This window comes from Globicephala melas, chromosome 11, assembly GCF_963455315.2.
Source record: "Globicephala melas chromosome 11, mGloMel1.2, whole genome shotgun sequence".
Taxonomy (NCBI): Eukaryota; Metazoa; Chordata; class Mammalia; order Artiodactyla; family Delphinidae; genus Globicephala; species Globicephala melas.
Genome location: NC_083324.2, coordinates 81,747,689 through 81,767,771, shown reverse-complemented (window position 1 = coordinate 81,767,771; position 20,083 = coordinate 81,747,689). Strand labels below are relative to the sequence as shown.

At 42.9% G+C, this 20,083-nt stretch overlaps 4 protein-coding genes and 2 non-coding genes across 7 annotated transcripts; 3 read left to right on the top strand and 3 right to left on the bottom strand.

The window, feature by feature from the left end:
• Positions 1–496: 496 nt before the first annotated feature.
• Positions 497–7,452, bottom strand: LOC138842878 (histone H3.1). The gene has a single exon (XM_070046770.1). The coding sequence runs from the start codon at positions 7,449–7,451 to the stop codon at positions 7,041–7,043; it is 411 nt and encodes a 136-aa protein (XP_069902871.1). The 5' UTR covers position 7,452; the 3' UTR covers positions 497–7,040.
• Positions 7,294–9,484, bottom strand: LOC115866052 (histone H2A type 1-like). Of its 2 annotated transcripts, none has more exons than XM_060308219.1 (2): positions 8,971–9,484; positions 7,294–7,429 (listed from the first exon to the last, which is right to left on the bottom strand). In XM_060308219.1, the coding sequence occupies exon 1, from the start codon at positions 9,377–9,379 to the stop codon at positions 8,987–8,989; it is 393 nt and encodes a 130-aa protein (XP_060164202.1). In that variant the 5' UTR covers positions 9,380–9,484; the 3' UTR covers positions 7,294–7,429; positions 8,971–8,986. The 2 variants fall into 2 exon arrangements, with proteins under 2 accessions (XP_060164202.1, XP_030737078.1); XM_030881218.3 differs by lacking the exon at positions 7,294–7,429 and adding an exon at positions 8,158–8,292.
• A 292-nt stretch (positions 9,485–9,776) lies between these two features.
• Positions 9,777–10,157, top strand: LOC115866067 (histone H2B type 1-C/E/F/G/I-like). The gene has a single exon (XM_030881236.2). The coding sequence runs from the start codon at positions 9,777–9,779 to the stop codon at positions 10,155–10,157; it is 381 nt and encodes a 126-aa protein (XP_030737096.1).
• Positions 10,158–13,335: 3,178 nt separating this feature from the next.
• Positions 13,336–13,684, bottom strand: LOC115866071 (histone H4). Its single transcript, XM_030881240.3, has one exon. The coding sequence runs from the start codon at positions 13,682–13,684 to the stop codon at positions 13,373–13,375; it is 312 nt and encodes a 103-aa protein (XP_030737100.1). The 3' UTR covers positions 13,336–13,372.
• Positions 13,685–14,595: 911 nt separating this feature from the next.
• On the top strand, positions 14,596–14,667 carry TRNAM-CAU (transfer RNA methionine (anticodon CAU)). Its single transcript has one exon. It is a non-coding gene; the product is annotated as a tRNA-Met (tRNA).
• A 2,688-nt stretch (positions 14,668–17,355) lies between these two features.
• TRNAR-UCG (transfer RNA arginine (anticodon UCG)) lies at positions 17,356–17,428 on the top strand. The gene has a single exon. It is a non-coding gene; the product is annotated as a tRNA-Arg (tRNA).
• The last annotated feature ends 2,655 nt before the right edge of the window (positions 17,429–20,083 follow it).

Here is a 20,083-nt window from a genome sequence, read left to right as displayed (position 1 = left end):
GCTCAAAGTCCAACCTAGTTCTCAGCAGAGAAGAAATTCAAAGGAAGGCAGGGAGTGAGAGGAGAGAGAGGGAGAGGGGAGGGTCAGAGAGAGATAGGAGAGAGGGAGGGGGAGGAGAAGGGGTGAAGAGGAGGAAAGGGAGGTTTCACATGAAAAGTGAAACCAAGGATTCAACTGATCTTTTGCAACCTATCTGAAATGTGTTCATTTGTCCAGTATCTTTTCCCTTGTTTCTTGCTATATATTTAAAATTGATTCAATCAAATTAATCAGGGAACTTAAATTGGCCTGTGAGACTTTATGTTCTATGACCTTGGAAATGGCCTGCCTGGTAGTGTATTGGGAGGCTACCACTGCATTAAGGTAATTTCTCACTTGTCATTCTAGCTGTCATTCTTAATAAGATATGGTCCCTGTTACCTAGGACATATAACATTGTCCTATAGAGCAAATAATAATGTATACAAATATAGAACAGTAATGAAATATGCTTAAAATTGAAGGGCTTTGAGGTTCACTACCTGGGAAATTTGTTGTCACCATTTACTAGCCAGGTGACCTTGGGCATTACGCAGAATCACTCAGCATGCTTCCCCATCTGTAGAGATAATACAGTAACTCTTATAGGTGACTTGCTCAAGCATATTTAGTGTTGGGACTGCCCCAGAACTCTGTTGTTTCAATGCTCTGTCTACCACTATCAGGAAAGAACAGAGGACCTGTGCATAGTGATTTTAGAAAATACACAGGTTTTCTGGAAAGAGAATTAGAGCAAGTGTGGATATCTGAGGTGACAGATACATGATACTAACTTCAGGGCCCCAGTTCTGCACAGATAAACTCTATAAACCTTCAGAGGCAGAGGCACACTGGCTGTTAACCTCTCCTTCCTGAGCCCTCAGAGACCTTGTTTCCCAGCTTCCCTTGTAGTTGGGTGTGACCTTCTTAGCCCACATAGCTGAGTTCCTAACAATGGAATGTAAATAAAAGTAAAGTTTGAATTTTCAGGTCTGGGGCATAATAACCTCCCACGAAGACTTTCCAAGCTCTTCCCCTCCCAAGACAAAAGTGTCTTAGAAACAAAAGAGGCCCAAAATAGAGTTATGTCATCAGACCAAGACTTAATTACAGTTTTGGCTTCCCCAGAAATGAAATCTTAAACTAGTCAAACAGGAATTCCTGCTCAGCACCAGTCAGGTAATCAGCCGGACAGACCCCTGCCAACCCCTACAGGAAAGCAACCTTGCAATAAGCTACCCACTTTTTTCCCTAGTGTAACTTCCCTGTTCCTGCTCCCTTCTGCCTAGAAAAATCTTTTATTTTGTACAGCTCCTCACAGCTCTCTTCTATCTGCTAGCCTGGATTTTGCCTGATTCATGAATCACTGAATAAAGCCAATAAGATCTTTAAAATTTACTCCATTGAATTTTATTTTTTAACATGGGAAAGCAATGTGTTTAGGATGATTGAGACACAGATATAAAAGTGCACCTGGGCTCCAGAACCACTGCTTGGAAGAAAGAGCTACTTGCTGATCTAGAACACCCTTTTTGGACCTCATAAAAGCAGAGAATAAACTTGCAATAAGCCGTAAGGTTGTCAATTGGAAAAATAATAATAACCTAAAAGTTGAGAATTATGTTATATTCAGCAGGTATATGGAGGACTTAAGCCCAGGAGACAGCCTCTCAGATAGCTCTGTGGGACTGGTCCTGAAGAGGTAAAGGAGGATCCAGGATATATAGGAGTTTTTGGAGAAAAAACAACAACAACAACACAAAAAAGCATGTAGTTGGAACGTCAAAGAAACTGTTAAAGAAAACAGCCATCTCAAGTTAATGAAGTTAGTTAGCCCTTTTCTATATCTGGGAAGATGCAAGAGTCTGGACTCATTGAAATCATTCCTTTGATATATATGTAGCTTAACTATCTAGGGCCAGTATCCTGTTTTTCTCCATCCTGAATCCCCTCGGGGTGCACAGACGGGGGCGGTTGCAGGAGCTGATGGCTTGATGGCCGCCACATCCTTAGTTTACTGATATGGCAGGTGACATTCTTCGTCCACAGGTTTGGGGGTTTATCTTAATATACCCTCCACCAAGGCAGGGTCCCAATCTCTATTTTCTAAAAGGAAGTTCTGTTACTTGCTGGATCTCAAACCTTGTAGAACCAGATAGCTAGCTACATTCTTTAGTTGGCAAAGGATAGAGGACATTTTCTTCCTCCCCGACAGCTTCAGTTATCTGGCAAAACCTGAAGGACACCAGTTTTCCATTCTTTCCTTGAACACTACTTATTAAAAATGAAAGTAATTAATAGTTTACACTCCATAATGAAAATCCCTGCATTTGGACTGCAGTGTCTCCCAATAGGAAGGGTTCAGAAGAGATGTGATCTCTTAGTTCTGTGCCAAGACACAGCTATAGCTCAAGATCTGCAGCTGAGAACATGTAACACCTTTATCATAAATAAATAAATGTATTTTAATTTTGTTTTATTTTTAAAATCATGGGTTTGGCCATCAAATCATCACCATTTTGAAGGTTTTAATATAGAGTTCTATTAGCCATGAGCCAACAGATGAGCAGTCTTATTTATATTTGGCGACTTATCCATAATTATGCAATGTAATCTCAGAAAATTTACTTGTTAGAGTGTATAAAGCCTTTTTAGGAATATTACATTTGGATTCTCTTTTTTCTGAAAAGTAAAACGATGATGGTGATTATTTGGAACCTCAAAATATCTTACTTTTTATTTTAAATAAATTATCAAATAATTAATGGTCTTTCCTTAATGACTGGTATCCTTGAATCAGGCTGGCAGTCCTCCCTGGGATTAGTACTCATCTCTTCCTGCCCCGGCCTCAGTTTACCATCTGAATTGGGTGTGCTCAGGAAACTAGAACAATACTTTTGGGAAAAAAAAAAAATGTGTAAAATCGCTGCTGAGCTTGAGACTTGAAACTCCAGTTTGAGAAAACAGAAGAGGAACCTGGTTCTATCTAGTTGGTTATCAGACCTGCGACCATCATTCCAAGTGATGCTCCCAACATAGGACCTTCGCAATCACGGTTTCTTCTCTATGGAATGATCTTCTTACAGATGTATGAAGACCCCTCTCCCTTCCAAGCTTCATGACACTGGCTTTCATGTCTCATCTCAGTCGTGAAGTTTTCCCCACCCACCTTATTTAAAATGACAACTATCCACCACCCATCTCCTACTCTGTGGCAGTCCTTAATCCCCTTGGTCTGTTTTCTTTATCCTCTTTACCTACCATAAGACTGTTTATCTTTGTTTATTTTCTGTCTCCCACAATAATCGTCGGTGAGCTCCGCACAGTAGGATCTTTGCCACGTTACGCATTGCTCTTTCCAACACCTGGAACATTGTTGAGCACACAGTAAGCACTCAAAAAGTTTTTGATGAGTGGATGGATGGATGAAGTAAAATGGACATATGCACATAACACAAAATGTCCATCCATTCTCTAGTGATGGAGATAAAGTCCATGACAGTTTTATCCAAATGAACCCCTGTGAGCGGTAGTTCCCCTCACTATGCTTCCATTTCTTCATCATCATATTTGAGCTGATAATGGCCCCCCCAACCCACAGAGTTATTGTGAGGATTAAATTAACTAATCCATATAGGCACTGATTTACAGACTTTGAATTGATAAAATCACGAATCTGGACAGTTCCCAAGGCCGGCATTGTTAACATCTCTACTTGGCAAATGACATAATAAAGACCAAGAGTGCTACATGAACCTTGCAACACAGGGGGCTTGTATTCAGCCAGAAGGTCACTACTGACTGACCCAGTGATATAAAGCTGGATAGCTCACCACTGTTCCTGATACAAAAACCCCTTACCTGGTTCCTGAAGACATTTGATTTTCAATTCAAATAAATCGTTTGTTACCTGAGGGTAAACAATTTGCCTGTGTCCATAAAACTAGTAAATGGAAGTACTATGCTATGAGTCACCTTTAACCCCAAATGTTTATATTTTATAAATGATTTTCTCTTTTCTCCCTAACTATAAATCCTCCAGGTCAGCTTCTATTTTCAAGATTTGAATAGCACAAAATAAAGAAAAATGGGCCTTGATTTTTGTGCTGGAGCACAACTGAGACCACCTGAAAATAAAGCAGAACCTGATTAAATGAGAGAGAGGGACACAAAAACTCCTATGTGCAACTCCTCTCAAGACCTTCCGTCTCACTCAGAGCAAAAGCCTAATTCCTTACCGTGACTTACAAGCCCCTGCATGATCTGGCTTCCTTTCATTTCTCTGACATTATTTCCTCCTACAGAGCCCAGCCCACTCCACTCCACATAGCCCCCCTGGCATCTCAACATTCCTCCTCCTCTCCCTCTTTTTTTTTTTTATAATTTATTGATTGATTGATTTTTGGCTGCGTTGCGTCTTTGTTGCTGCATGCGGGCTTTCTCTAGTTGCGGCGAGCAGGGGCTACTTTTTTTGTTGCCGTGTGTGGGCTTCTCATTGCGGTGGCTTCTCTTGTTGCGGAGCACGGGCTCTAGGCGTGCGGGCTTCAGTAGTTGTGACACGCAGGCTCAGTAGTTGCAGCACGCGGACTCAAGAGCACAGGCTCAGTAGTAGTGGCACACAGGTTTAGTTGCTCCGCGGCATGTGGGATTTTCCCAGACCAGGGCTCGAACCCGCATTCCCTGCATTGGCAGGCGGATTCTTAACCACTGCGGCACTCACCAGGGAAGGCTCCCTTTTTCTCTTTCCACAACCTCTTCCTCACAACCCTTTACTGAAATAACTACCTCCATACTGCCGTCTTCATTGGTCACCTTATCTAAATTTCAACTCCCCATGACAATCCTTATTCTTGCTTTATTGTTCTTCTCGCCATCTAACATATTACATATGATACTGATTTATTGTCTATCCCAGGGTCAAATGTAAATTCCATGAGAGCAAAGAATCTTGTCTGTTTTGTTCTCCAAGTATATTCCCAGTGCACAGAACAGCAACTGGCACATTGTAAACTCAACAAATGTATGTGGAATAAATAAATTTAAAAAGTCATCAATGTTAAATGTTGTTTGTTGGGGGAGTAATCATGACATCACAATTAGGTTTTAAAGTAGATGTATATTAAAATGTTGAGAGAGGAAATGATATGATTTGCTTGACAATAATCAAGGTAGAAGAGGTATAAATTTGGCCAGTGTTGATGTTGAGGCTGGGTGAGGAGTACGTAGGGTCTGTTAAACTATTATCTCTACCTCCATATATTCTCAAATGTTGCATAATAAAAAAAAAAAATCTTTTTTAAGTTTTAAAAAATGAAACAATATCCAGGGTGGGGGGTGGGGGTAGGGAGATAAATTCCTAAATAATTTTATTTTTTTAAAGGCTATGGAGAAAGTCCACCTGAAAGACCAAACAAGACCTTGTGCTAATCTGTACAGGAAAGCACAATGTGAAGACAGAGGTATCCACTCTCCAGGATGTTCCTCCTTGTAGCATCCCTGAAAACCTAGTAATGTCAACCACTGAAAGCAGCTGCATTTCTCGATACAGACTCACATTAGCCCTGTCCTCAGAAATTGCTATAAAAGCCAAATACTATTTGATTCATTGCAGTGAGATAAACTGTCATCAAGCAAGCCAGAAAGTCCTCCTTTGGAACTACAAGGAAAGCCTGATTCAGTTAGGTAACTCCTTGCTAAGCCTGGAGTCCAACAGGAGCTAACCACAAGATTGGAATTTATTCAATATTTAGTCCTGGCCCTAGCTACCTATTGAAAGCACCTGAGTTTTAATAATTACTGTTGCCTGGGCCCACCTCATACAATTATAGTCATACTGATTGGACCCCAAGCAAAAATATTTTAATAAAAGCTCCAATTGACTGTAATGTGCAGTCACCACTGAGACCACTGATCCATAATGAAATCAAACTCTAGAGGCACCTTGTTATGTGTAACTGCTTGACAGAAATTTCATTCTATTACATAAATAAGTGTAGTTTGCAAATGCTTTCTCCTGGTAAGAGTTCAGACAGGCTGCTTTTCTTGATGAGACCAAAAACACCATTTTAAAAAATAGACTTCTTAATCTAGCGTTCATAAGAATCACCTGGGGTGAACTGGGTACAACGTAGATTCTGACTCAGTAGACCTGGGTTGGGTCTGAAAATCTACGTTTCTAGCAAATTCCCAAGTGATGTACATGCTGCTGGTGGTGGACCACACTTTGAGTAGTGAAACTGTAGAAGCCAGCAGGGTTCTCTGTCTTGGGTTCTGCTACCAATAAGTTTATTAGAAATCCTGACTGAGAGGTCTAATTTTTTTTTTTATAGAAGTCTACTATCAGCAAAATAACGCCCTCATTGTTCTCTGTGTAAAAGGTCAAACATTTCACGGGAAAGCCAAAACTGTTTCACCTTTAACTTGGCAGAGATTGGAACTGAGCAAATTGAGGTCTCAGAGACATTAGAAAGCAACGACAAACGCTCTAGCTTCTCAATTGTCAATACCCAAACATGTGGGAACACAGCTTTAGAAGGGGTAAGCAGCAAATCCACACCCACCTTCACCCAAATTCAACCTTTTGTGGGTAAAGCAGCTCACTTTCCATACATAATCCACGTACTCCAATAACCCGACCTTCACATCACACCGATTACTGCCCTTTCCAAATTACCTAAAACACGGCTTATTCTATTGCCAAATCTACCAATCCCCCACTCCACCTGCATGTTTATATTACATTTCCCACGAGACAGCATTGAGGAAATTTTGCACATAACCTACGAATTGAAGATATGCAAAGCTGCCAGAATTTAATTAACTGAAATAGTACAAACACTTGTAAAGTTGCACGACACTCCCAAAACACAAGTTTACCCAGTAACTCGTGAGGAAATTTCCACTTTAACATCCCGAACCAAAACTCTCCGAAACAGAACAGACTAAATGACAGCTACTTTAAAGAAAACGTGGGTGGCTCTTAGAAGAGCCTTTTTAGTTGGATTGAGATAGCTGAGAAAGCTTTACGCCCTCTCCCCGCGGATGCGGCGAGCAAGCTGGATGTCCTTGGGCATAATGGTGACGCGCTTGGCATGGATGGCACACAGGTTGGTGTCCTCGAAGAGCCCCACCAAGTAGGCCTCGCACGCCTCCTGCAGCGCCATCACGGCCGAGCTCTGGAAGCGCAGGTCGGTCTTGAAGTCCTGCGCGATCTCGCGCACCAGGCGCTGGAACGGCAGCTTGCGGATCAGCAGCTCCGTGGACTTCTGGTAGCGGCGGATCTCGCGCAGGGCCACCGTGCCGGGCCGGTAGCGGTGCGGCTTCTTCACGCCGCCCGTGGCCGGCGCGCTCTTGCGGGCCGCCTTGGTGGCCAGCTGCTTGCGCGGCGCCTTGCCGCCGGTCGACTTCCGCGCTGTTTGTTTCGTTCGAGCCATAGTAAGAAACCAAACAAAAATGAAACCAAGTAGGCAAATAAGCAGGAAGAGGTCCCCTTTATATATACTCAGAAACGTTCCGATTGGCCTTGCGCTATTTCAAAAGCCCCGCGAAACAAAACCATTGGCTGAAGAGTCAACGCAGTGATTGGTGAAGAACTAGAGACTCTGATTGGATGAAATACTCCACATTTCAATCCCTCTTTTTGTTATACTCTGCGACCCAAAGGAACTAATTTTCTAATGTTCTACTTCAGCGCATCTCACATTATAAGTAAGGAACCACTTGGGGATCGTGGACGATGCCAATTCTGATTCAAATCTATGTAATGGGGCCTAGAATTCCGAGGACTACGCTTTAAGAACAGATTTACTTGTATTCTTTTTCCTCCGTGGTTACTTTTTCTGAACTGAACTTAGATTCCCCTGGGCTGCCACTTCCTATCTCCACTGGGAAACCACGGGGAAAGCGACGGGCCGGGGACGACCAGCAAACAGTGCGCAACAAATGATTGACTTTCCTATGGTGGCCAAATGGGATTTTGCTTCAGTTTGTTACAGCAGAAATTAGTTAAGATAGCCGCCATCATGTTTAACTCTTCTTTTAGCCCAGTCAGCCAGTCTCTCAGAGATCTTTTCTTTCTTGCTTAATTTCACTTTGAAACTGATTATTTTCTAGTTAGAATTGTACTATGCACCTGGTGTTTATTTCTCCGAGAAAACACTCCCTTCCTCTGTGAACATTTTTCATTCCAGAAAGGAGATCACAGTGCGATAACCTCAAGCACCACCAGAGCCAGTCCCAGGACCGCCGGACGCCATCTTTGATTTTGAAATTTTCCTGAAGTAAAAAAGAACGCAAAATTGCATTCTTATCTGCGACCCTATTTTCCACTCCTAGACTGTATAAGATAACTTCCTACTCTCTCAAGGGAGGGCACAGTCTTGAGGGCACTAGTCTGCTGTGGTCTCCATTGCCTGGCAAAGCAATGAAAGCTACTCTTTTCTACTTCCCCAAAACTATGTCGCCGCTTACTATTCGGCACGGGTGAACAGAGGCCGAGTTTCGGCAACAAGTTCAGAACTTGAAAAGCCCGCGCTGATCTGATTTGCCAGCTGTTCTTTCGTTTGGCTGTTTCAAACGTCTTAGTGACATTCTAAGCTACCACCCCCAACCTGCCTTCTCCTCAGGATAGAATGTTTTCCTCCTCGCTAAATAACCAAACTACCCCAGGTTTTTAAAACGTTACCAAAACCTGCTTCTTCACCACTACTAAAAGCCCTTGCTTACGGTACTAACCACTTTTTTGTAAAAGTTCTGTTTCCCTTTGTCACATTTCAATCAGTCCCGTTAGATAGCGAAGATAACTTGCGATAATAAACTGTGGCGATTATCCAGTGGCTTTAACCGCGCGTAAGCTTCATAGACCCAGCCCAGGTTTAGTTACAAGCTTTTTTAAGTGTGAAAATGTGGACGGCTCTGAAAAGAGCCTTTGGGTAAAAAGTTATAGACACGCACTGATATTGGGATTGGTTCACTTGCCCTTGGCCTTGTGGTGGCTCTCGGTCTTCTTGGGCAGCAGTACAGCCTGGATGTTGGGCAGGACGCCGCCCTGAGCGATGGTGACTTTGCCCAGCAGCTTGTTGAGCTCCTCGTCGTTGCGGATAGCCAGCTGCAAATGACGCGGAATGATACGCGTCTTCTTGTTGTCGCGGGCCGCGTTGCCCGCCAGCTCCAGGATCTCGGCCGTCAGGTACTCCAGCACTGCCGCCAGGTACACCGGAGCGCCGGCCCCGACCCGCTCGGCGTAGTTGCCCTTGCGAAGCAGGCGGTGCACACGTCCCACGGGGAACTGGAGCCCGGCGCGCGAAGAGCGGGTCTTCGCCTTGGCACGTACCTTACCGCCCTGTTTCCCCCGGCCAGACATGACAAAACACTAATGTCAAAACAAAAACCAAAGAAAATAACCCTCAGAATACAAGAAACTAGACTATTATACTCTGCGGCGGTTTGGTAAAACAGCCTGTGCGATTGGCCGAACACAAGCCTTAGCCAATCAAAAGCTAGTTCTAAAACAACAACGTTACTAATTTACATAGAGAGTTTGTAATTGAAAAGTCAAATTATGTAAGGTTGAGCTAAGGGAAGAGCCAATGAGACTTTGTAATAAAGAGCCTATCAGAGATTAGGATGCTGAAAAGACCAATCACAAATCGCAATTCTGCCATCTCTAATTTGCATACAGACCAAGCAAATACTGAGGCCGGTTGCTGGTGGGCGTATTTGTTTCTCTTTCGCTACTTGGTGGTTTTGTGGGTCTTGCGATGCCTGAGCCAGCTAAGTCTGCTTCTGCTCCGAAGAAGGGCTCCAAAAAGGCGGTGGCCAAGGCCCAGAAAAAGGACGGCAAGAAGCGCAAGCGCAGCCGCAAGGAGAGCTACTCCGTGTATGTGTACAAGGTGTTGAAGCAGGTTCACCCGGATACCGGTATTTCCTCCAAGGCCATGGGTATCATGAATTCATTTGTCAACGACATCTTCGAGCGCATCGCGGGCGAGGCGTCGCGTCTGGCGCATTACAACAAACGCTCGACCATCACGTCCAGGGAGATCCAGACGGCCGTGCGCCTGTTGTTGCCCGGGGAGCTGGCCAAGCACGCCGTGTCCGAGGGCACCAAGGCTGTTACCAAGTACACCAGCTCCAAATAAGCTCGCTCCCTCTCCAATAACTCAAGGCTCTTTTAAGAGCCACCCACATTGTCTCTTAAGGGTCTGTAACTCCAGACTTCAAAATTATATTTATATATGACCTAGGAAAGAGAAAAAGCTCTGAAGGATTCGGAAAGTTACTCTTTCGTAAGAGATGTTTACCTTTGTAAGAGAAATACCCCTTTTGTATGGGTGTCTGTTACTCTACCAGGAAGAGGAGGATGGCCGAATGTGTTATCTATGGAAAAGCCCACAACTTACATCTGCCTAACAACGTTACCCTTGTTTCCTGTGCTTTGACCTGGCTGCCCATTCCCATCGTTTTTAGTTTTTAGCTGAAGAGGTATTTAAGGTGGTAGCCGCAGCCATTTTGTAGATTTTGTTTTACTGGGGCTCTCCAATGTATACAGGAGGTACATCATTGTTACGTTTGGTTTTTCTCCTGTCAATGTGTCTTCTATCAATTATTAGGCCAACCAAAGAATCTAGAAGGGAAGAAGGAAAAAAATTTTCTTCCCTACATCTACACAGTGAGTTTTGTGAACATGAAATAAGTTACTATATTTTGAATGGTGCTTGTGAAGAAAATTCCCTAAACTCCACATATAATTAAGGCATTCATTTCTTGCTTTCCGAAGTTAATTTTAAGTACATTTTAAAATAATGTATTCTTGAAAACAAATACATAAGTATATTTGAGAAATGGATAAGCATGGTTTAAGGGGAAATCCCCCAGCATATGATACAGTCCCGACTGCCTCTTTGAATGTTAAATTTGAGCATCTTACTTAAACCCTCTGTGAGCATTTCTTTCTAAAATGGGAATAATAATTAGCAACTACTCTGTGGCACTGCTGGGGTGATCAATAAAAGAGCACAAGTAAAGTACTCAGGGTGGTGACTGCACAGAGAGGGTCTTCTAAAGTATTAGCTGTTGGCTAAAGCCTCTGGTTGAAGTGCTGGGAAGCTGCTCTTAGTCCTGCCCACTTTGGAGTCTCAGAATCTTGAAGCCATAAACAAGGCAGTAGGCCGGAAAGCCTACTAGCATTTAACACCAATTAGGATTCCTTGTCTGGCAGTGTGAACAATCCAAACCACTTCTAACAGTCCAAGCCCCTCTTTGAAACCAGTTCGTTCCCCTGAACTGTTCTGAGGACAACCTAGTGCCTGTGACTGTAAGTCTTCCCTGCGTTTGATGGCCAATTCATGCAACATGTGCCTTACTTTCCAAGGACTTTCTCATGCCTCACTAGGATTAGAGGTACCTCTTTTAATAAGGTGTTGGGTTATAAGGAAGGCCATATAAGAACTACTCACCTCCCTCCACCCAACCACAATACTTCCTTTCTGCATCCAGACTTTCCTTCTTGGTCTTCCTTCCATTTGGAGCTTCACTTTCTCAATCTTTTTTGCCCTCAAGCATCACTTATGAATAAAGCCTTCTATGACCATATCATTTAAAATGTCACCTCCTTCCTCCATACTTTAATGCTTTTCCCAGCTTCAGCGGTCCTCATAGCACCATCTTACTTACTGTTTTACCTGTTTTGTTTGTGCCCCCTCCAACAAAATATAAGCTCCATGAATATAGATATATTGTTTTGTTCACAGTTGTTCACTGCTATAATTCCATAGCATCAGACAGTGCCTGGTATATGCCATGTGCTCAATTTTGTTTGTTTATTAAATTAACATCGTCATATGAATTTGTTTCCTCAAACCAGTGCCTTAGCTCAAATAACATCTGATCCTTTTCATATTTAAGCACCAGAGCCCGTATCTTTAAAACAGATGAGATTCCAAATGACTGCATTGATTTCTGGCTCGCAAAGTATCACCCTACAAATTACTTGCAGGCCACAAGGAGGAAAAACCTGCTTTTACAAAGACACTAATCACCCTAAACCAGTAATTGATCTATCATATCGAATCTGGATAACCCCGACATCAAGTGCCTCTGATGTACAATAGTATTTACATACAATCATCTGTAACTGTTCCTTGACAAGAAAATTAACATGATTTCAGTCAAGTCTAGGGAAAATCACTTGTAGGGCATTCAGGGTACAGAAGTCAAGGGAAATAACCCCATCAGGAAACAAGCCAAAGCAAGACATCCTATAGGCCAGGTCTACAGCAAATCAATATCAAAAAACTAAATGAGATCAAGGAGAAGAAAACTTGTAGATTAAAAGACCTGAGACAAAAAAAAGACAGAAACCTGAGACTGAGAAGGCGTGATTGGATCCTCCTAAGCAAACCAGATCTCTAAGACATTTTGGGGCATAACTGGGATTTGTTACTGTGAACCCAGTATTAGATATTAGGGAATCTGGTTTTAGTTTGGCAGTGATTATATGGGAGCTTTTTTAAAAAATAAAATAGTGCGTACTTAATTTGAGGTAAAATATACTGATGCCTGTGTAGCATTTTTTTAAAATCATGTCAGCTGTAAAGCTTAGGTGACATTTATGTTGTTCATTAAGTAACAGACTTCCTATCGGCTTTTTAAAATTTTAACAGAAAGTCAGAATACAGTGTTCTCTATGACTAGAAACACGTGCTAGCTCTCCCCGCCTGTGCATTTTAATTTTACCCCCAAAGCACTGGTACAAGGGTTTTAAGTTTGCAGAGCCCAGCAGCAGGACCACACTCCAGCAGAGCTCAGGATCGCGCCCCGCACAGGGGACGCCCCGCCCCATGTTCCGGGCCCCGCTTTCCGCCACGGGCGCGGGCTTTCTTTGTTCCTCGTCCTCGCCGCCATTTTGAGCACGGACCACAGGCGGGGGAAGGGAGCCTCGCATTACTACATCTGGGGCAGTGTAAGCCGACTTCTCTCCAGTATTCAAGCACTATGCATACACGACTCCAAACTTGAAATACACCAGAACTTAAGCGGAATCTTCCTAGGGAAGACAGTCCTCTGTTTCTTCACTGCCCCACGAAACGTTAAAATGCTCAAACTTATACCCGAAACCACTTCCACAAAGCAGAAACATACACAAATCAGCCAACTTCTGCCCTCCTAAAATATGAACTAGAAATTAAAAAGCACGAAAAATAGCTTTTGACTAATTAAAAGTAAATGAAGTACACCTCATAAAAAGCAAGGAAAAAGAACAGCAGAAAGTGCTAGCTCTTTCACCGAAACATTTGGGCGGCCCTGAAAAGGGCCTTTGGTAGTAAAAGATGTTAAATCGCTGAAAACGGGAGACCTAACCGCCGAAACCGTAGAGAGTGCGTCCCTGGCGCTTGAGAGCGTACACTACGTCCATGGCGGTGACGGTCTTCCGCTTGGCGTGCTCCGTGTAAGTGACCGCGTCTCGGATCACATTCTCCAAGAAGACCTTCAGTACCCCACGGGTCTCTTCATAAATCAGACCAGATATGCGCTTGACCCCACCTCGCCGGGCCAAACGCCGGATGGCGGGCTTGGTGATACCCTGGATGTTGTCGCGCAAAACCTTACGATGCCGCTTAGCGCCCCCCTTCCCTAATCCCTTACCACCTTTGCCTCGTCCGGACATGGTAATACTGCTCTGACAATACTCAAAACAGCGAGAAAAACCCCGAGGCAATTCCCTTATATGAACGGGTTTCGGACCGAATTGAAGACTGAAAGCGCGCTCGCCCGCACTTTCCTTTACCCCGCCGGCCCCTCTCCTCGCGGCCCAGTCTCGATGACGTCATGATGACTTAGTCCCCGCCCGCCGAATGTGCCCTTCACGAAGGAGTCTACAGCAGGTCCTCCGGCCCTAAGTGGGACTTCTAGGACCTATTTAACAGCTGCGTCAGACTAAAAATGTTAACATTTTTTTTTACTAATTATCTTTTGCTGTTTGGGATGCTTTGGAACGGTTGCTCAGGAGCCTTGGCCCACACGACCGGAACTGCTGCAACCTTCGCTGGAATGCGGAGCCCCGCTTTGCCCCCAAGTTTACGGTGCTTCCAGCATTACTCCTCCCTACAACAAAATCCCTTCAAACCGAACCCCCCGCTCCGGAGGACTTTAAAAACTGCAGGACTTCACCCTCTCCATCACGAAGCCAAGGGAAATCTGACCAAAAGGATTTTCTTCCCAAAGGCGAATACATGGTTGGTTAGTGATTTTGTGGTAGAATTCTCGCCCGCCGCGCGGACGCCCGTGTTCCTTTCCCTCTTGTTTTCGTTTCCTTCCCTGTTTACTAAAACCTGTAATTCTCATTTAATTATCTAACCACCCCTCACCTCTGCGCCCAGTAACTTAACTCTGTTAATGTTTACTTTTCTACTCCTCGTCGTTTCCTCTGATTCTGGTAGCGATATTATTCCAGAGACTTGGCAACTTGTAGCCAAGGAATTGAAATAAATAGGCGCCTCCTTACATTTTTTATATTTAGAGGCCAAGTCGCATGTGAGTAGACTTAAGAGTATTATTAGGAAACGTTTTCGAAGAGAGAGCAGAGTGGCGCAGCGGAAGCGTGCTGGGCCCATAACCCAGAGGTCGATGGATCGAAACCATCCTCTGCTATTTTCCTTCTGTCGTTAAAATTGTGTAACCTTGTTTCACAGTAAGGAAAAAAAATAAAATGGCGTCCCACCCTTTTTTTTTTTAAATTCTGGAGCTAAAATGACTCCCTGAAAATAAGCGTGAAACCGTTTAAGTGATTTCTTCTGGTTGCCAAAGTAACCGTGCTATTTTATCACGACAGTTCTCGTTGCCCTATGAAGCTGCGAAAATACTGAATTAAACTGAGGGCAGGGGTGGAAGCCAAGATCTTGAGTTACATTTCCTTCTATAACATAATTCGGAAAGCACTACTTTTAGGTAATTGTGGCCATGTGGTTAAGCTGATAGACTAGAAATCTCCTGGGCCATCCCGGCGCAGATTCTTTGCAACTACTAGAGTTTTAATCTTTGGAGTAAATAAGTAGCAGTTTGGGACAGAGTGCAGAGTTTGGGAGGCCATGATTGTACTTTGACCTGAGAAAACCACTTCGGCGGCTACTGGTAAAATGTGTCTCTACCCTTTTACCTTGCTTTACAATCTCTAACAGAACTATTCTCTATGCTCATTTTTTAAATATATGTGTGGACTGTTTTATAGTTTTCTCTCTCTCAGAAAGGATTCCTATTCATATATTTATGTGTTAGATACTGTCCTAGGCGCTAAGAAAAGGCATTAAGTAGCCTACAGTGTAGAAATGCTTTTAAACAAGTAAATACGTATATACAGTACAAGTTGTTTCCCGGTAGCCCTATGACCACCCAGTAGTTGGTGATTCGCTGGAAGGAGTCACATGAATCAACATTTACCCAAGGTTAAGATTTATTACAGCAAAGGAAAAAGTGCAGACACACAAAAAAAGATATACACAAGGAAATACTAGAGAAGGCTTTCTTGTCCTCCATCTTCAGGTATGGCACGGATGCTCTTTATTACTTGAGGAGAAAAGTCATGGAAAGCAACACACCAGTCATGGTCAAAAATTATTTTGGCTGGATTTCATTGCCGATAATCTTCTCAAAGATGGAGTCTTCAACAGACTGGAGATATATATATATATATATGCACTTCAACATGTATATTCACAATGTTATGTATGTATACATATAGAATCCTAATTTGACCACTCCAAACTTGGATGTTAAGTGCACAACTCAAACTTAACATGTCCAAACAGAACTTATCCTAACCCCACACACACCACCCCCAAAATGCTCCTTCCTCTCCTGTGGTGGTCCCCATCTCAGTAAATGCAAACGTGTTAAAGCAAAAAATCGTGGAGCTATGTATGACTTCTCTATTTCTCTCACACCCTCAATCCAATCAGCAAATCCTTCAAAACATATCCAGAATTCAACCACTTCTTACCACTTCCACCAACACTACCCATGATGGTTTAGCCACCATCTTCCTGCTTCCAGGAAGAGAGAAAGAGAGAAAACAAGTCCACGTTCAAATATTTTCAGGAGATAAGGATCTTTTTGTTAAATAATCTCCACCTTAAAGATAATCTCAAAATTCAAAAACATATGTATATGAGAAATTCAGCACATTTTTATTGAGCTCCTACTATTTGCCACATGTTATTCCGTGGACAGGGAAGAAAGACTGTGTGAAAGGGCCTATTTCTGTACTCCAGAAAGCTGCTAATTTACTAGTCAAGAAAAGCCAAGACCTACCACAAATAAGCCAGGAAGGCCAATGCTCCCAGGGTCTAGAATTTAAGAAAATTAAGGAAATGCCTAATGTGTAGACTAATAATGTTGACATTATCTTCAAACGAGGTGCATGAGGTCGCAGAGATTCACTGACAAGCTTAAAAGAAGCCATCCAAAATATAACTTTATATCACATCATTGGGCCAAGCCCTCTACCATACATTATAAATTCTATAAATATTTTGACCATAGAATGATTTTATTGTAACACGTTTTTGTGTTGATTCATTTATTAAATGTAAAAACTGTCACAATCAAAATTTTTGTAATTCTACCGTAGTGCTTATTTCTTAATATATGGAAGCCTCAAATAATAGTAATGGCACTGGACTCCCCTAAACCCTGAGAAACGCCAAAAAAAAGAAAAAAAGCATTCTCTTTTCAAACAGATAGAAATATACTGTGAAAAGTGCTTTGATGTCACGTTATGACAATCAGGGAAAATACCAGAAAACATGGGAAAGGGGAAATTGTTATGCCTGGGGGCCTGCAGATATCCATGCCGGGTGACAAGAAAGACAATCGTGTAGATAGATGCTGCCTTATGTAGTAAGACTGCCTTCTTACTGACAACTGTCCAGGCAGACATCCCAAGTACCTAGAGTTTGAAAATTGCGAGCGTGACTGAATATTAATAGGGAAGAAACTCTGAGTTCTCTTATTTAAAAATATCCCTCGATGCCGGCAATATGCAATATTTTGGCATCCTTTGGGTGCCATAAACTCCAGTTTTTCTGCTCGGGAGTCGTACAGTCAATGACTTTTCCCTCCATGGAGTACCCAAGACCGAAATAATTGTCAATTCTTACCCTTCACAAGCCCCTGCTCCTTGGCCCGAGATAACCCCCGTAATCTCGAGTTTCTATTTTTCCAATGACAGAGAGCGCCGGCGGCGTGGGGGCCATTGCCTTTTTGTCATTACGTAACTGTCACAACTCAGAACGGGGCAGAAAACTTACTTCCTAAGTGTCACAGCAAGACCGTATGTTCGGCGACCACGTGGCCTAACGGATAAGGCGTCTGACTTCGGATCAGAAGATTGAGGGTTCGAATCCCTTCGTGGTTAGTGTCACCTTTTATGCCCTTTTCTACTAATCGATAGCCACATCTCATGGGTAGGTGGTAGGAAATCATGTGTTTTTCGAACCCTTTTCTTCCTGCCCTATTTTAAAGAGGTTATTCTCAAAAGCCTTGGGAGAACCAGTGTAAAGAGTGGCTGGAAGTCAAAACCGAAATAAGGCCTTCCAATAATTTGGGGCTCTCAAGCTCTCCCCATATTTGGATTTGAGCTCCTGAGTTTCATTTTCACAGGCTCGGCTTGTCCTTGAAAAGGGAATTCCTATCTGTAAACGGAGCTCTCTCGAACTGAGCCCCCAGTGGGTAGCACGGGGGGAAACCTGCTGCTTCTCCTTCCCCATGGCTTCGCCCAAGGCCACAACCTCTTCACAGTTCTCTTCTCGTTTGAGTTCCGGGTGCTGGAATCTGTCACTGGTTTCCACTCTTCCCCTATCTTTTCCATCTTAACTTTCTTGTTTTCCTTTGGTTTTGCTGCCGTCAAAAGGATGAGAACAGCTTATATTCAAACCTAAATTACAGAACAGAATACTAAGGTCATTGAAATAGCCGGACTGTTTGCGGAGTGTGTATACAAACAGGAAGGCAGAGAACATAGCTGGGCAAAATATACAAAAACATTTTTCCGGGCTTAAATAACTGAATTGATTAATAATTTAGGATGAAGAAAATCTCATTTCCAATTGATGACTTCCTGGTGAAACATATGGTGTTTTCAGATTCAAACGTTGGTTCAAATCACACGGAGGCTTAACTCTTTTCTACTTAACGTATTCCTCTTTGCTTCTCTCTTTGGTAGTTAAGGAAAAAACATACCCTTTGGGTTTAAAAGCTGTGAGGGGCAGAGGCAAAATTGCTCCAGATCTACCTCCCTATTTTGGAAACAATACAAGAGATTAGCACATTTAAAATTATCCTTTAATGTGTATTAAAAGGAGTGACAAATACCCTAAGGTATATTCTGCCTGGACAAAGTTTCAGTCCCTACCATGTCACCATCATGCTCACACACACACATACACATACACACATGTACAATATGCCTGTGTTTATTTTATAACTATCTGTTGAATGTTTACAGTGTGCAAAGTTGGAAGGACAAGGATATAAAAGGGTGGTACCCCTACAACCTTATTTTCAAACAAGGTAACATGGGGTTGAAGGGAAAAGAGGGATAAGACTGTTCAGGCATCCAATATCTCTGATTCTTTTTTGGAGAAAATTCAAAAATACAAAGAGCATATCACCCAATTCCTCAAGACCCCACTTTGGCATCCAATCTGGATCAGCATTTCCTGAGTTTTTATTTTCAAGATAAAATGAGTTAAAATTTGTGAACTATCTTTGAATCACAGGTACTACATAAGTCATATATTTTTAGGTAAAATTCAAAAACAGATTTTACTTCAAAATTTGTGCGTCATCTCAGTCCTCAGGAGCCTTTGGATCTCTGCTGATCTATGACAAGTGTACTTCAGAAGGATTTTCCAGGTATGAAAAGTCACAATCCCAGTCACTGGATTTGAACATGTTAGAAAGATCTTATCACCTTAACCACTTGATCTTAAAGAACTTGGTTCCCATGAACCTTAATAAGGAAACGTTGGTTATATGATTTTTTTTAAACAATTAATTTGTCTGGTCTCTACCTCAGTTTTCTCATCTGTAAAATAGAGACAGGTGATGGGGGGGGTGGGAATTTTCAGAGAGATCATCTTTACGGTCCCTTCAAATTTTGTTATTCTACACCGTGCACTCAGCCATTTGCTGTAGTTTACTATAAGGTGAAAAGAGGGAACTGGTGAGATTTTATGGTATTATGTGCTAAAATTAAGATATAAGTGGCAGAAGATGATCAAAGAAGGAAGAAACTAACAGAGACTGGAACACCTGGAAAAGATCTTTGATTAAATTCATTCATGTAAAATACAAAGAGGAGAGTGATGCTTTCATCTGAGGATTCACAGAAAAGGTACATTTGATGTGGGTCTTGCAAAAGGATTTTGCAGCAAGGGAGCAGAGACTCTCCAGGCAGAAGGAACTACTTGAGCAAAAGCAGAGCATGTGAACAGCTTCTGCTCCTGAAGACAGGGACCAGTGGTCAGATAAAACTAGAGTTTGATGAAGAGTTTGGGAGGATAGGGAGTGATAAGGGGTAAAGAGGGAGCGTCTTGGACCTGAATTTAAGAGGCAAAAAAAAAAAAAATTAACAAAAACTGCCGAGACAGGGAACCAAAGCTGGGGAGCGGGTGGGAGCAGGGAGTGAAGAGAAGCGAATGGACAGTGGTTCTCAGCCCAAGAAACCCATCAGAATCACCTGTGGCCCCTGCAGCCACGCCTGGACGTCACCCTCGGAGATACTGATTCAACTGTGCTGAGGGGTGGAGGAAAGGTGGACATCTTGAGAAAACTCCCTAGTTGCTTGTAATTTGCTACCAGTGTTAGGAACGCAGGCAGGAAGATGGGCTGGGTGGGGAGGGGGTCAACAAGCGTAACGGAAGTCAGAGGGCCAGAAATCAGTTTTTGACAACGGTGGAGAAGCTGGGGAATACGTGAGCACACCTGTGTCTGACCGGAGGCAGCAGAGTTTGATTTTTGACTGTCATCCACGTGACGTGACTCAAATTCTAATCTCTCTATAAAAGGG

Excerpts from the sequence above, each read along its gene's own strand:
- LOC115866071 (XM_030881240.3), bottom strand. The coding sequence starts at position 13,684 with ATGTCCGGACGAGGCAAAGGTGGTAAGGGATTAGGGAAGGGGGGCGCT.
- LOC138842878 (XM_070046770.1), bottom strand. The coding sequence starts at position 7,451 with ATGGCTCGAACGAAACAAACAGCGCGGAAGTCGACCGGCGGCAAGGCG.
- LOC115866052 (XM_060308219.1), bottom strand. The coding sequence starts at position 9,379 with ATGTCTGGCCGGGGGAAACAGGGCGGTAAGGTACGTGCCAAGGCGAAG.
- LOC115866067 (XM_030881236.2), top strand. The coding sequence starts at position 9,777 with ATGCCTGAGCCAGCTAAGTCTGCTTCTGCTCCGAAGAAGGGCTCCAAA.